General features: G+C 40.0%; 1 protein-coding gene across 4 annotated transcripts in view; it reads right to left on the reverse strand.

The window, feature by feature from the left end:
• rassf5 (Ras association domain family member 5) overlaps window positions 1–14,793 on the reverse strand; it is a 110,143-nt gene that overhangs the window by 8,199 nt on the left and 87,151 nt on the right. For all 4 annotated transcript variants that reach the window (XM_061922597.1, XM_061922598.1, XM_061922601.1 and 1 more), the window contains 3 exons: window positions 5,200–5,313; window positions 1,492–1,810; window positions 1,306–1,421 (listed from right to left, as the gene is read on the reverse strand). In XM_061922597.1, the coding sequence (XP_061778581.1) occupies window positions 1,306–1,421; window positions 1,492–1,810; window positions 5,200–5,313 (549 nt within the window). The remainder of the gene's footprint in view (window positions 1–1,305; window positions 1,422–1,491; window positions 1,811–5,199; window positions 5,314–14,793) is intronic.

The raw sequence follows: 14,793 nt of genomic DNA on the forward strand, positions 1-14,793 counted from the left end.
CAGTCCGGGGTCTCCACTGTCGTATTTTACGCTTCTTAATGCGCCACACATTTTCGATGGGAGACAGGTCTGGAATGCAGGCGGGCCAAGAAAGTACCCGCACTCTTTTTTTACAAAGCCATGCTGTTGTAACACGTGCTGAATGTGGCTTGGCATTGTCTTGCTGAAATAAGCAGGGGCGTCCATGAAAAAGACAGTGCTTAGATGGCAGCATATGTTGTTCCAAAACCTGTATGTACCTTTCAGCATTAATGGTGCCCTACAGATGTGTAAGTTACCCATGCTTTGGGCTCTAATGCACCCCCATACCATCACAGATGCTGGCTTTCGAACTTTGCGTGGATAACAGTCTGGATGGTTCGCTCCCCCTTTGGTCCGGATAACACCATGTTGAATATTTCCCAAAACAATTTGAAATGTGGATTCGTCAGACCACAGAACACTTTTCCACTTTGCATCAGTCCATCTTAGATGATCTCGGGCCCAGAGAAGCCGCTGGCATTTCTGGATGTTGTTGATAAATGGCTTTCGCTTTGCATAGTAGAGCTTTAACTTGCACTTACAGATGTAGCGACCAACTGTATTTAGTGACAATGGTTTTCTGAAGTGTTCCTGAGCCCATGTGGTGATATCATTTGGAGATTGATGTCGGTTTTTGATAGAGTGCTGTCTGAGGGATCGAAGGTCACGGTCATTCAATGTTGGTTTCCGGCCATGCCGCTTCCGTGGAGTGATTTCTCCAGATTCTCGAAACCTTTTGATGATATTATGGGCCATAGATGTTGAAATCCCTAAATTTCTTGCAAATGCACTTTGAGAAACGTTGTTCTTAAACTGTTTGACTATTTGCTCACGCAGTTTTGGACATAGGGGTGTACCTCGCCCCATCCTTTCTAGTGAAAGACTGAGCATTTTTTGGGAAGCTGTTTTTATACCCAATCATGGCACCCACCTGTTCTCAAATTAGCCTGCACACCTGTGGGATGTTCCAAATAAGTGTTTGATGAGCATTCCTCAACTTTATCAGTATTTATTGCCACCTTTCCCAACTTCTTTGTCACGTGTTGCTGGCATCAAATTCTAAAGTTAGTGATTATTTTCAAAATAAAAAATGTTTATCAGTTTGAACATCAAATATGTTGTCTTTGTAGCATATTCAACTGAATAGGAGTTGAAAATGAATGCAAATCATTGTATTCCGTTTATATTTACATCTAACACAATTTCCCAACTCATATGGAAATGGGGTTTGTATAAAGACTATCATTATCTCTGTTTCTTATAGATGTTTTGGTGGCTCCTCACCTCCACTTCTCCAGTTTCATTCTCCTTGAGGACGAAGCTGAGCGTCTGCGGGTCGGGTCCTGCCAGGAGTCTCAGAAGAAGAGGACGCTCGCACAGAGGAAGCTTCTGGAACAGATCTGACGAGAGAGGAACAGGAGACGGGTTATCCCTGCTCTTCCCGCGCTCCGCCGGTCCTCCGTCCCTCACCCTGAGCGTCGCGGTGCGTCTGGCGGTACAAAGCAAACTTGCGAGGGTTGTCCAGCACCATGAACTTCTTCAGCAGGCCCTGGATGACCTCCCCGGTGGTGGTGGCGGAGCTGATGTGCAGCTGCTTGACGCAGTCGCACGGCAGGTAGAAGGACGTCCGGTCCTCGCCCTGGACGCAGTCTTGGCCCTCTGAAGGCGCTCCGTCGGGGCCTCCTCCCGAAACCCCCACGGGGCTGCCGGCGTCCAGGGCCGGAACCGTGACCGGCCGACTGAGCCTGAGGTGGACCTTGATGAAACCCGTGTAGGAGCCGTCAGACGCCTGCGGGACACCCACACAAAGACAGTGAGTAATGTGACCCGATTTCTGGACGATGTTTCTGTTGTTCTGTCAAATAAATACATATTCTTGTTAAAAATGTCACTCATATCTGGCTTTTGGGTATATTTTAATGGAATAAAAACAACTCTGATCAGAAGTTGGGAAGGAATAGGGCAAACCAGCAGTACAATGTATCATTTTTAACCAAATATTGGGTCAAGAAGAGTTAAATTGCGCAACCCAATAGTTGGGTTGGGAACAACCCAATATTAAGTTAGCGTAACTCACCTTTTGGGTTATAAACCCAATAGTTTGGTTGGGAATAACCCAATATTGAGTTAGCATAACTCAACGTTTGGGTTAAATAATTCAACCCAATGAGTTTAGTTGAATAACCCAACTTTGGGGTTAAATAATTCAACACAATAGTTGGGTTGGGAATAACCCAACATTGAGTTAGCATAACTCAATGTTGGGTTGTAAACCCAATAGTTTGGTTGGGAATAACCCAACATTGAGTTAGCATAACTCAACGTTTGGGTTAAATGATTCACCCAATGAGTTTAGTTGAATAACCCAACTTTGGGGTTAAATAATTTAACACAATAGTTGAGTTGGGAATAACCCAACATTGAGTTAGCATAACTCACTTTTGGGTTGTAAACCCAATAGTTTGGTTGGGAATAACCCAACATTGAGTTAGCATAATTCAACTTTTGGGTTGTCAACCCAATAGTTTGGTTGGGAATAACCCAACATTGAGTTAGCATAACTCAACGTTTGGGTTAAATAATTCAACCCAATGAGTTTAGTTGAATAACCCAATTTGTGGGTTAAACAATTCACCCCAATAGTTTGGTTGGGAATAACCCAACAGTGAGTTAGCATAATTCAACTTTTGGGTGAAATAATTCAGCAAAATAGTGAGGTTGGGAATAACCCAACATTGAGTTATCATAACTTTTGGGTTAAATAATTCACCTCAATAGTATGGTTGGGAATAAACCAACAATGAGTAAGCATAACTCAACTTTTGGGTGAAATAATTCAACCTAATATTTTGGTTGGGAATAACCCAATATTGAGTTAGCATAACTCAATTTTTGGGTTAAATAATTCACCCCAATAGTTTGTTGGGAATAACCCAACAATGAGTTAGTATAACTCAATGTTTGGGTTAAATAATTCAACCCAATGAGTTTAGTTGAATAACCCAACTTTGGGGTTAAATAATTCAACACAATAGTTGGGTTGGGAATAACCTAACATGGAGTTAGCATAACTCAACTTTTGGGGTACAAACCCAATAGTTTGGTTGGGAATAACCCAACATTGAGTTAGCATAACTCAACTTTTGGGGTACAAACCCAATAGTTTGGTTGGGAATAACCCAACATTGAGTTAGCATAACTCAACGTTTGGGTTAAATGATTCAACCCAATGAGTTTAGTTGAATAACCCAACTTTTGGGTTAAATAATTCAACCTAATATTTTGGTTGGGAATAACCCAATATTGAGTTAGCATAACTCAATTTTTGGGTTAAATAATTCACCCCAATAGTTTGTTGGGAATAACCCAACAATGAGTTAGTATAACTCAATGTTTGGGTTAAATAATTCAACCCAATGAGTTTAGTTGAATAACCCAACTTTGGGGTTAAATAATTCAACACATTAGTTGGGTTGGGAATAACCTAACATTGAGTTAGCATAACTCAACTTTTGGGGTACAAACCCAGAAGTTTGGTTGGGAATAACCCAACATTGAGTTAGCATAACTCAACGTTCGGGTTAAATGATTCAACCCAATGAGTTTAGTTGAATAACCCAACTTTTGGGTTAAATAATTCACCCCAATAGTTTGGTTGGGAATAACCCAACAGTGAGTTTGCATAACTCAACTTTTGGGTGAAATAATTCAGCACAATAGTGAGGTTGGGAATAACCCAACAATGAGTTATCATAACTCAAATTTTGGGTTAAATAATTCACCCCAATAGTTTGGTTGGGAATAAACCAACAATTAGTTAGCATAACTCAAATTCGGGTGAAATAATTCAACCCAATACTTTGGTTGGGAATAACCCAACATTGAGTTAGCATAACTCAACTTTTGGGTTGTCAACCCAATAGTTTGGTTGGGAATAACCCAACATTGAGTTAGCATAACTCAACGTTTGGGTTGAATAATTCAACCCAATGAGTTTAGTTGAATAACCCAATTTGTGGGTTAAATAATTCACCCCAATAGTTTGGTTGGGAATAACCCAACAGTGAGTTAGCATAACTCAACTTTTGGGTGAAATAATTCAGCAAAATAGTGAGGTTGGGAATAACCCAACATTGAGTTATCATAACTTTTGGGTTAAATAATTCACCTCAATAGTATGGTTGGGAATAAACCAACAATGAGTTAGCATAACTAAACTTTTGGGTGAAATAATTCAACCCAATACTTTGGTTGGGAATAACCCAACATTGAGTTAGCATAACTCAACTTTTGGGTTGTAAACCCAACAGTTTGGTTGGGGATAACCCAACATTGAGTTAGCATAACTCAACGTTTGGGTTAAATAATTCAACCCAATGAGTTTAGTTGAACAACCCAACTTCTGGGTTAAATAATTCACCCCAATAGTTTGGTTGGGAATAACCCAACAGTGAGTTAGCATAACTCAACTTTTGGGTGAAATAATTCAGCAAAATAGTGAGGTTGGAAATAACCCAAGATTGATTTATCATAACTCAACTTTTGGGTTAAATAATTCACCTCAATAGTATGGTTGGGAATAAACCAACAATGAGTTAGCATAACTCAAGTTTTGGGTTAAATAATTCAACCCAATACTTTGGTTGGGAATAACCCAGTATTGAGTAAGCATAACTCAATTTTTGGGTTAAATAATTTACCCCAATAGTTTGGTTGGGACTAACCCGACAATGAGTTAGCATAACTCAACGATTGGGTTTAATAATTTTACCCAATGAGTTTGGTTGAATAACCCAACTTTTGGGTTAAATAATTCAAACCAATAGTTAGGTTGGGAATAACCCAACAATGAGTTAGCATAACTCAACGTTTGGGTTAAATAATTCAACCCAATGAGTTTAGTTGAATAACCCAATTTTTGGATTAAATAATTCAACCCAATGAGTTTAGTTGAATAACCCAATTTTTGGGTTAAATAATTCAACCCAATAGTTTGGTTGGGAATAACCCAACATTAATTTAGCATACCCCAAGTTTTGGGTTATAAACACAATAGTTTGGTTGGGAATAACCCAACATTGAGTTAGCATTATTTCTCATAAAGAATAATATGGGTCATAGTTGAAAAACCAAAACAATTGCAGAGTGTTGCATGAGGCGCGACATAAAGCGACTTACCAGCGTCATGCCATTCTCGGACACTCGGGAGTTGTACTCGTCTATCCTGGCGCGCACGTCTTCCTCAGGGAGGTCCTTCGCTCCTCCATCTTCTTCCTCCCTGGCCTCGCTTTTCTGGAAAGCACACGAGCTGCGTGTCAATCAGGGTGAAACAACTCCTACCGGCCAGCAGGTGGTGCTGCCTCCTAGGAGAGCGTTTGACCTCCACACTCGTGGAGAACTCTAAGCCTACTTGAAGGTGGAGCAGGGGCCACGCTTGCCACGCTTGGCTAAGACATCCTCATCCTCACCCGACCTTCCTGTCCGCCATCTTTTTAGAGGAGTCAGTGTAACACTTAGCAACCAAAACACTGCGGGAAATGTTCGAGAGGGCGAACGAGTCATCGCTTCACAGGACTGGTTGTCACTGGAGGAGAGCCTCCGGTGACAGGAGTGATGGGAGTGAGTGACGGAGTGAGGGATGAGGGAAAGAGCGGCTGCTGAGAACCAGCCTTAGCAACACGCAGTGTGAGCGAGTTATTTATAGTACAGGAGGAAGCATCCCTTCCATCTTATTATATATTTATATACTTCTTTTGTGCTATGCATTATCTGGGGCAGAGGGAGAGAGGGAGGGGGTAGAGAGGAAAGGGGGCAGAGAGAGAGAGAGAGAGAGAGGGGGGGGATAGTCCTCAGGTCGTGAGCTGGAATCTCTCACAAGACAAACATAAGTTCATGTGTTCAAACATAAACAAACAAACATGGTTCATGTGTGAGAGAGAAATCACTTCCAAGGGGAAGAGAGAGAGAGAGAGAGAGAGAGAGAGAGAATTTCACCACCCTGTAGACCTATTTGCCCCAAGTGACGGTTATTTATTTGAACGCTTTAGGCTACCTCAGCAGTCCCCCCTTTCTTAAACTTACGTTTTGACATTATGTATTACCCCCGCGGGATAATACAAATTTGTGTTTTCTCCGTGTGTTTGATGTGCGGCTTCTCCGCCGGAATTGTGCCCTTATATGGGGAATTAAGGGCGTGTTTATATGCAAATGAGAGAGACAGATAGAAAGAAAGAGAGAGCGAGAGAGAGAGAGATCGAGAGAGAGAGACAGAGAGAGAGAGAGAGTCCTCCGGTTGTGAGCTGGAATCTCTCACGATTTACAAATAAATGTTTACATATAAATACATATATACATACATATAAATACATACATATATACACACACACATACATACATATATATGTACATATATATATATATATGTATATACGTATACATATATAAATATGTATATAATATATATGTCTATATATAATATATATATAATATATATGTCTATATATATATATATATATATATATATATATATATATATATGTTTGCAGATATATATACATATATCTGCTCATGCACCTGGGGATAGGTTGATTGGCAACACTAAATTGGCCCTAGTGTGTGAGTGTGAGTGTGAATGTTGTCTGTCTATCTGTGTTGGCCCTGCGATGAGCTGGCGACTTGTCCAGGGTGTACCCCGCCTTCCGCCCGATTGTAGCTGAGATAGGCGCCAGCGCCCCCTGCGACCCCAAAAGGGAATAAGCGGTAGAAAATGGATGGGATGGATATCTGCTCTGTCCTCAGGTTGCAGACATGTCTATGTTTAATTTAGGCTAGAAAAGTGTAAATTCAAGTATATTATTATTCATCCCTTCAAGCAATTTTACAATATAACTAAAACAATGCTTACCTAAAAAAACTTTTGTGTGAGTGTTTTCATGCATATTTGTACGTGATATCAATAATGGAGTGATGCTGGTGTTGTTAGCATTAGCTACAATGCCAAAATGTTAACGGGTGTCTGTGTTAGTATTATTTACTTACAACGACATTCTTTTTGTATTGTTTCACTCTTAGAAACTCTTCAGTAATTTCACCAAAACGTCACTGTGAAGTTATTGAGTGTGTTTAGGTGATTAAAGAGCTAGCTTTTGCAGCTTGTGGGTCCATGACGATGACTTCTGTTTTGTTTGATTCACCGTTTTACTGCCGTGTTAAACAGACACAGTTTGGAAACAAGTAAGGTTTGTAAATAAACATTTCCAAAAACTTCTCTACCAGTATATGTATCTGCGGATTGTAGTCCAGTGCGACTTATATATTGAGTCTGTTGAGCTAATTAGCGATATAGCTTTTGCAGCTCGTGGGTCCGTGACGATGACTTCCGTTTTGTTTGATCCGCCGTTTTACTGCTGTGTTACAGACACCGTTTGGAAATAATTAAGGTATGTAACTAAACATCTCCAAAACAGTATATACATATCTGCGGCTTATAGTCCGGTGTGACTATATATTGAGTCTGTTTAGCTGCTAAGAGAGCTACGTTCCGCCGCTAATGGGTCCATGACGATGACTTCTATTTTGTTTGATCTGCCGTTTTACTGCCGTGTTACAGACACAATGAGGTATGTAAATAAACATTTAAAAAAAATCTTACTTATATATCTGCGGCTTATAGTCCAGTGTGACTTATATATTGAGTCTGTTTAGCTCATTAGAGAGCAAGCTTTGGCAGTTAGTAGTTCCATGACGGTGACTTCTGTTTTGTTTGATCGGCCGTTTTACTGCGGCGTTACAGACACAGTTTAGAAACAATCTGTCAGAGTTAGTTTGTGTCGAACCCCAAGATGCAGAGAAGGAGGCAGGCATTTTGCAGGTAAACATTTTTTAATAAAAATACTCCAACAAGAACAAAAGGGGTACAACAAAAAGTTTGCACGAGGCGGATAACAAAACTAAAAGAGCTAGCATGGGAGCTAGAAAACAAATGGAGCTTAGCATGGAAGCTAGCAAAAACAAAAGAGCCTAGCGTGGAAGCTAGCGGGTAGCAAGCAGGAAAAGAGAAGTTGTTACTTGTAGAATGAAAACAAAACGGAAGCAGGGAACAAAAGACAGTAAACTACAAACTGATACCGAAATATAGCTTACCGCTACGCTGCAATGACACGACAGGAGCGACAATACGGAAGTGATATCGACAATAATCCAGCACTGACTGGATGGGATGACAGGTCTAAATAGGAGCGGGCTGATTGACACCAGGTGTGGCAAGGTGCCGATCAGCCGCAGCTGAAGGGACACAGCACTCATGGAGAAAGACAGGAAACAGACAAAATAAGAGCGTAGGGAACAAAAGACAGTAAGCTACGAACTGATACGAAATATAGCTTACTGCTACGCTGCAATGACACGACAGGAGCGACCATACGGAAGTGACATCGACAATAATCCAGCACTGACTGGATGGGATGACAGGTTTAAATATGAGCGGGCTGATTGACACCAGGTGTGGCCAGGTGCCGATCAGCCGCAGCTGAGGGGACACAGCACTCAAGGAGAAAGACAGGAAACAGCCAAAATAAGAGCGCAGTGAACAAAAGACAGTAAGCTACAAACTGATACCGAAATATATTTTCCCGCTACGCTGCAATGACACGACACGAAACGACACGACAGGAGCGACAATACGGAAGTGACATCGACAATAATCCAGCACTGACTGGATGGGATGACAGGTTTAAATAGGAGCGGGCTGATTGACACCAGGTGTGGCAAAGTGCCGATCAGCCGCAGCTGAAGGGACACAGCACTCAGGGAGAAAGACAGGAAATAGACAAAATAAGAGCGCAGGGAACAAAAGACAGTAAGCTACGAACTGATACGAAATATAGCTTACCGCTACGCTGCAATGACACGACACAAAACGACACGAGAGGAGCGACAATACGGAAGTGACATCGACAATAATCCAGCACTGACTGGATGGGATGACAGGCCTAAATAGGAGCGGGCTGATTGACACCAGGTGTGGCCAGGTGCCGATCAGCCGCAGCTGAGGGGACACAGGAAACAGACAAAATAAGAGCGCAAGGAACAAAAGACAGCAGGCTACAAACTGATACCGAAATATAGCTTACCGCTACGCTGCAATGACACGACACGAAACGACACGAGAGGAGCGACAATATGGAAGTGACATCGACAATAATCCAGCACTGACTGGATGGGATGACAGGCCTAAATAGGAGCGGGCTGATTGACACCAGGTGTGGCCAGGTGCCGATCAGCCGCAGCTGAGGGGACACAGCACTCAGGGAGAAAGACAGGAAACAGACAAAATAAAAGCGCTGACAGGAACTAAAGACAGGAAATACTACACACACACAGGAAAAACTAAAACACAAACAAACTGTCAGGGGCAAGCCTGACACAATCAAGGTGCGTAACATTTATCTCTTCTAAGATTTGGTGGGTGTGGCTTAAAGAGCTTGGAAAATAATCTAATTTGCCTTTTTGCTAATAGCTTGTTTGGAATAATGCCATTAATTAAATGATGCATGCGTAAGCACAGAAAATGTTTGGTCAACACACAACTCCAAAGGTCCAGTTGTCAAGTTGGACGTGTTAAGGTAGTAACACAAAATTTTGGTCTCAGCCAACAACAATCACCACATCTATCAGGACTTGAATGTGGAGTGCCGGCGTCAGAGCGCCAACACAACAATCAAGGGCTGACAAAAGCATGCGAGGAATATGAAGGACCTGATATGCATCTAAAGCTCCTCCCGAGTCCAACTGGCAAGCCAAAAGAACCTTGCAGGAATTCCTGCGTTTGTTGTGAGCCTGTGAATGCATCACGGGCCGCGCCTTCCTGCACGGAGTGAGAGTGACGACGATGGTTGGTGTGATCCTCGCCACACGCCATCCCCAATGGTGACGTTGTCTGATTGGACCTCTATGGGCTCGTCAATATTTTGGATAATCAGCAACCATGATTTTAGAGGGGGACTGTCGATGGCTTTTAACGTGTACAATTATTGACACACACACACACACATACTGGTTATAATTTGGAATGGGGACCAAGTTTTTGTTCATGACTTGTGGGGACCAGGTTGTGGAGGCATACAATTTTTGGGGTAAAATGGCCACTGTCCAGTTAGCTCATACACGTCTCTAAAGGGGAACATTATCACAATTTCAAAAGGGTTAAAAACAATATAAGTCAGTTCCCAATGGCTTGTTGTATTTTTTGAAGTTTTTTTCAAAATTTTACAGGTCCCAGAATATCCCTAAAAAAATCTTTAAAGTGCCTTTTATTCGCTATCTGCGATGCGACTATCCATTTTCCTGTGACGTCACACAGTGCTGCCAATGTAAACAAACAATGGCGAATAGCACAGCAAGATATAGCGACATTAGCTCGGATTCAGACTCGGATTTCAGCGGCTTAAGCGATTCAACAGATTACACATGTATTGAAACGAATGGCTGGAGTATGAAAGTATTGAAGAATAAACTAAAGCTATTGAGCAAATAGCTATTGACCCTATTCATAGCCATAGCATGGCCGAATAGCTGCGTTAGCATCGCCGGTAAAATGTGCGGACCAAACGATCAGGACTTTCGCATCTTGTGACACTGGAGCAACTTAAATCCGTCGATTGGTAAGTGTTTGTTTTACATTAAATGTGAGTGGAAGGAAACGTAATAAAGTTGCAAATGCATCTGCAGGTTATCCATACATCTCTGTGCCATGTCTGCTTTAGCACCGCCAGTAAATAGCATGTTAGCATCAATTAGCGTAGCAAGTTAGCATCGGTTAGCTGGCAGTCACGCCGTGACCAAACATGTCTGATTAGCACATAAGTCAACATCAACAAAACTCACCTTTGTGATTTTGTTGACTTTATCGTTGCAAATGCAACTGCAGGTTATCCATACATCTCTGTGCCATGTCTGTCATCGCCGGTAAAATGTGCAGACACTCCGGCACATTCAATGGGGGTCTGGCGGCAGATTTCTTGCCACTTTCGCATCTTCGGGCCAGTGGTGCAACTTGAATCCCTCCCTGTTAGTGTTGTTACACCCTCCGACAACACACCGACGAGGCATGATGTCTCCAAGATTCCAAAAAATAGTCGAAAAAACGGAAAATAACAGAGCTGAGACCCGGTGTTTGCAATGTGTTGAAAATGAAAATGGCGGCTGTATTAACTCGGTGACGTCACGTTCTGACGTCATTGGCAAAAGAGCCATAAACAGAAAGGCGTTTAATTCGCCAAAATTCACCCATTTAGAGTTCGGAATTCGGTTAAAAAAATATATGGTCTTTTTTTCTGCACCATCAAGGTATATATTGACGCTTGCATGGGTCTGGTGATAATGTTCCCCTTTAAATCTCTGGATTGATGAAGTAATGTGCTGATCATACTTACTGGGGACCGTGGAGAAAAAGACTTAGTATGACTCACGGGGAACAAGTTAAAATATTTTTGCACAATTCACAAACATTTGTACAAGACTACTGAGGACCATTAAAAAAAAAAAAAGTTCAAATTAAATATAACATGATCCTCAGAATACAGCACTACAGCTGTACTCTTATAGGAAGTTTACCACTTAAATGTTAAAGCAAATCCTGCATCTTCTGCTATTTAGCAGTAATGAGGTTGTGTGCTACTCCAGCTACCATATATAGAAGGATGGAAAATTCTGAATGTTAATCATATTTTAAGGCAGGCATCACCAACCTTTTTGAAACCTTGAACTACTTCTTGGGTACTGATTAATGCGAAGGGCTACCAGTTTGATACACACTTAAAAAAAATAGCCAGAAATAGCCAATTTTTGCAATTTACCTTTAATAAATCTATACTGTGTATATATATATATATATATATATATATATATATATAAGTATTTCTGTCTGTCATTCCGTCGTACATTTTTTTTCCTTTTACGGAAGGTTTTTTGTAGAGAATAAATGATGAAAAAAAACACTTAAATGAACGGTTCAAAAGAGGAAAAAACATGAAAAAAAAGAAAATTTAATTTTGAAACATACCGTCGCGGTTTTTTTTTTTTGTAGTTTGGGCGGGGGTGAGACTTGGCCAAAATATGAAAAATAAATAAATAAATAAAATAAGTAAAAAAAAAAAAAAAAAAATATATATATATATATATATATATATATATATATATATATATATTTCCTTTTTTGGTTTGGGTCTGTGGAGAAGACTGCGACTTGTAGTCCGAAAAATACAGTAGTTTATTTTCAATTCCGACTCTTCAAAATTCAAAATTCAACCGCAGAAAAGAAAAGAAAAACTCAGCTAATTCGAATCTTTTTGAAAAAATTTAACAAAAAAGAATTTATGGAACATCATTAGTAATTTTTCCTTATTAAGATTAATTTTAGAATTTTGATGACTGCATTTTGTTAGAATATATAACAAATTGGACCAAGCTGTATTTCTAATAAAGACAAATCATTATTTCTTCTAAATTTTCCAGGACAAAATTTTTTAAAAGAAATTCAAAAGACTTTGAAATAAAATTTACATTTAAATCTAAAGATTTTCTAGATTTGCGAGAATATATTTTTTGAATTTTAATCATAATAAGTTTGAAGAAATATTTCACAAATATTCTTCGTCGAAAAAAAAAGAAGTTAAAATAAAGAATTTAATTAAAATGTATTTATTATTCTTTACAATAAAAAAATAAATTTACTTGAACATTGATTTAAGTTTTCAGGAAAGAAGAGGAAGGAATTTAAAAGGTAAAAAGGTATATGTGTTTAAAAATCCTAAAATCATTTTTAAGGTTGTATTTTTTCTCTAACATTGTCTTTCTGAAAGTTTTAAGAAGCAAAGTAAAAAAAATAATTAAAAAAAATGTATTCAAACAAGTGAAGACCAAGTCTTTAAAATGTTTTTGGATTTTCAAATTCTATTTGAGTTTTGTCTCTCTTAGAACTAAAAAGGTCAAGCAAAGCGAGACCAGCTTGCTAGTAAATAAATAAAATTTAAAAAATATCGGCAGCTCACTGGTAAGTGCTGCTATTTGAGCTATTTTTAGAACAAGCCAGCAGGCGACTCATCTGGTCCTTACGGGCTACCTGGTGCCCGCGGGAACTGCGTTGGTGACCCCTGCTTTAAGGTAATAATGTTTTATAATCATGCTGTATGAAAATGTCATCCTGTCATGTCTTTGTGTTCATGTTATGTTTGGTTCTGTTCTCTTGTTTTTTTGGACTCTTAGTAGCTGTTTACGCTCCCTTGTTTTTTCACCATGACGACCATTATTTCGCCTGTTATGTGTTCACGACTGACGCACCTGTTTTGTTTGGACTCACGCAGCTGTCAATAATTACATCACTATAATTCAAGCCATAGTTGCCAGGTAGTCGGCCTGGCGACATCACCCTTGATATACACTTGATACACGAATGATTTCACGGTCCATGCCATAGTGCTCATGCCATTGCTCTGTTGTTTTTTGACTTTTTCACGACACAGTAAGTGTTTTGATTACGTCCATAGTTCAGGCTACGTGTTTACGTTTTTGTTCCTAGCTAAGTTTGTGTCTCCGCCTTTGGTTTGTTCTTTTGATAAATTAATTAAATCATGTCTTTACCTACACGCCTTGTCCAGTCCAGTCGCTTTGCACCCTGGGAAAACAAACCGCTCCATAGTCCCCGTCATGACAAATCCTAAGGAACACTAAACCAGATTTTGTTTTTGGAAAAATGTATTAGTTTTAACAATTAATTTTCCCTTTTACCGTTATTTGAAACACGTAAACAAAGTAACCCAAATTTCCCTGTAGTGGGATCAATAAATGATTATCTTATCTTACCTTAAACCACAGAAATAAAATAAAAACTCATTTGAACTTTTATTTTTACTTTTTTATTTTTAACAACATTGAATATTAAGAAAATAAAAAAACTATTCTATTTAACCAGTCTTGCTGATTATCTCTTAATCAACTATTTTACCTTCAATCTCCTTTTGTAGGCCGTAATGCGGTTGTACACATAGAAGCTTAAAAATCACTTAGGCATCTTCAGAATGGATCTGACTATCTTTTAAAAAGGTTTCCCTTTCGGAGACCTGTTTTTTTTTGGGTCCCCATACCGTCAGAAGTCCCCTAAAGGTGACTGTGTAAACAGAGCGATGTCCCCATTAAGTCTGAATTGCCAGCACACACACACACACACACACACACACACACGCATTTCTATGGCTGACATGAGCAAGTGGTGACGTTCTCACTTTGATGAGAACAGACAAGAGAGGTCGCTTTAAATGTAGCCCGGAATATTCCTTGCCTTGTTTGTTTGAATACACCATTAAAGTGACTCCAACGACACCTAGTGTGTGTGTGTGTGTGTGTGTGTGTGTGTGCGTTTGTGTGTGTGTTCTGGCAATGCTTACTTAATGGGGACATCGCTCTGTTTACACAGTCACCTTTAGGGGACTTCCGACGGTATGGGGACCCCAAAAAAAAACAGGTCCCCTGAAGGGAAACCTTTTTAAATGATAGTCAGATCCATTCCGAAGATGCCTAAGTGTTTCTTAAGCTTTGACCCAAAAACATATTTACTGGTTAGTTTGAGTGTGAGACATTTGCACAGCAGCCCTCTCATCGGGTTGTAGCTGGTACTGCACTCGCTGCTCTGCTCACGCTTCTTCCGTGTATAGTTAATCATGTCCACCTGGTCCCCATAACATCAATCCAGAGATTTAAAGATGTGTATGAACTAAC

The sequence above is a fragment of the Nerophis ophidion genome, linkage group LG16 (genome assembly GCF_033978795.1).
Source record: "Nerophis ophidion isolate RoL-2023_Sa linkage group LG16, RoL_Noph_v1.0, whole genome shotgun sequence".
NCBI classification, from domain to species: Eukaryota; Metazoa; Chordata; class Actinopteri; order Syngnathiformes; family Syngnathidae; genus Nerophis; species Nerophis ophidion.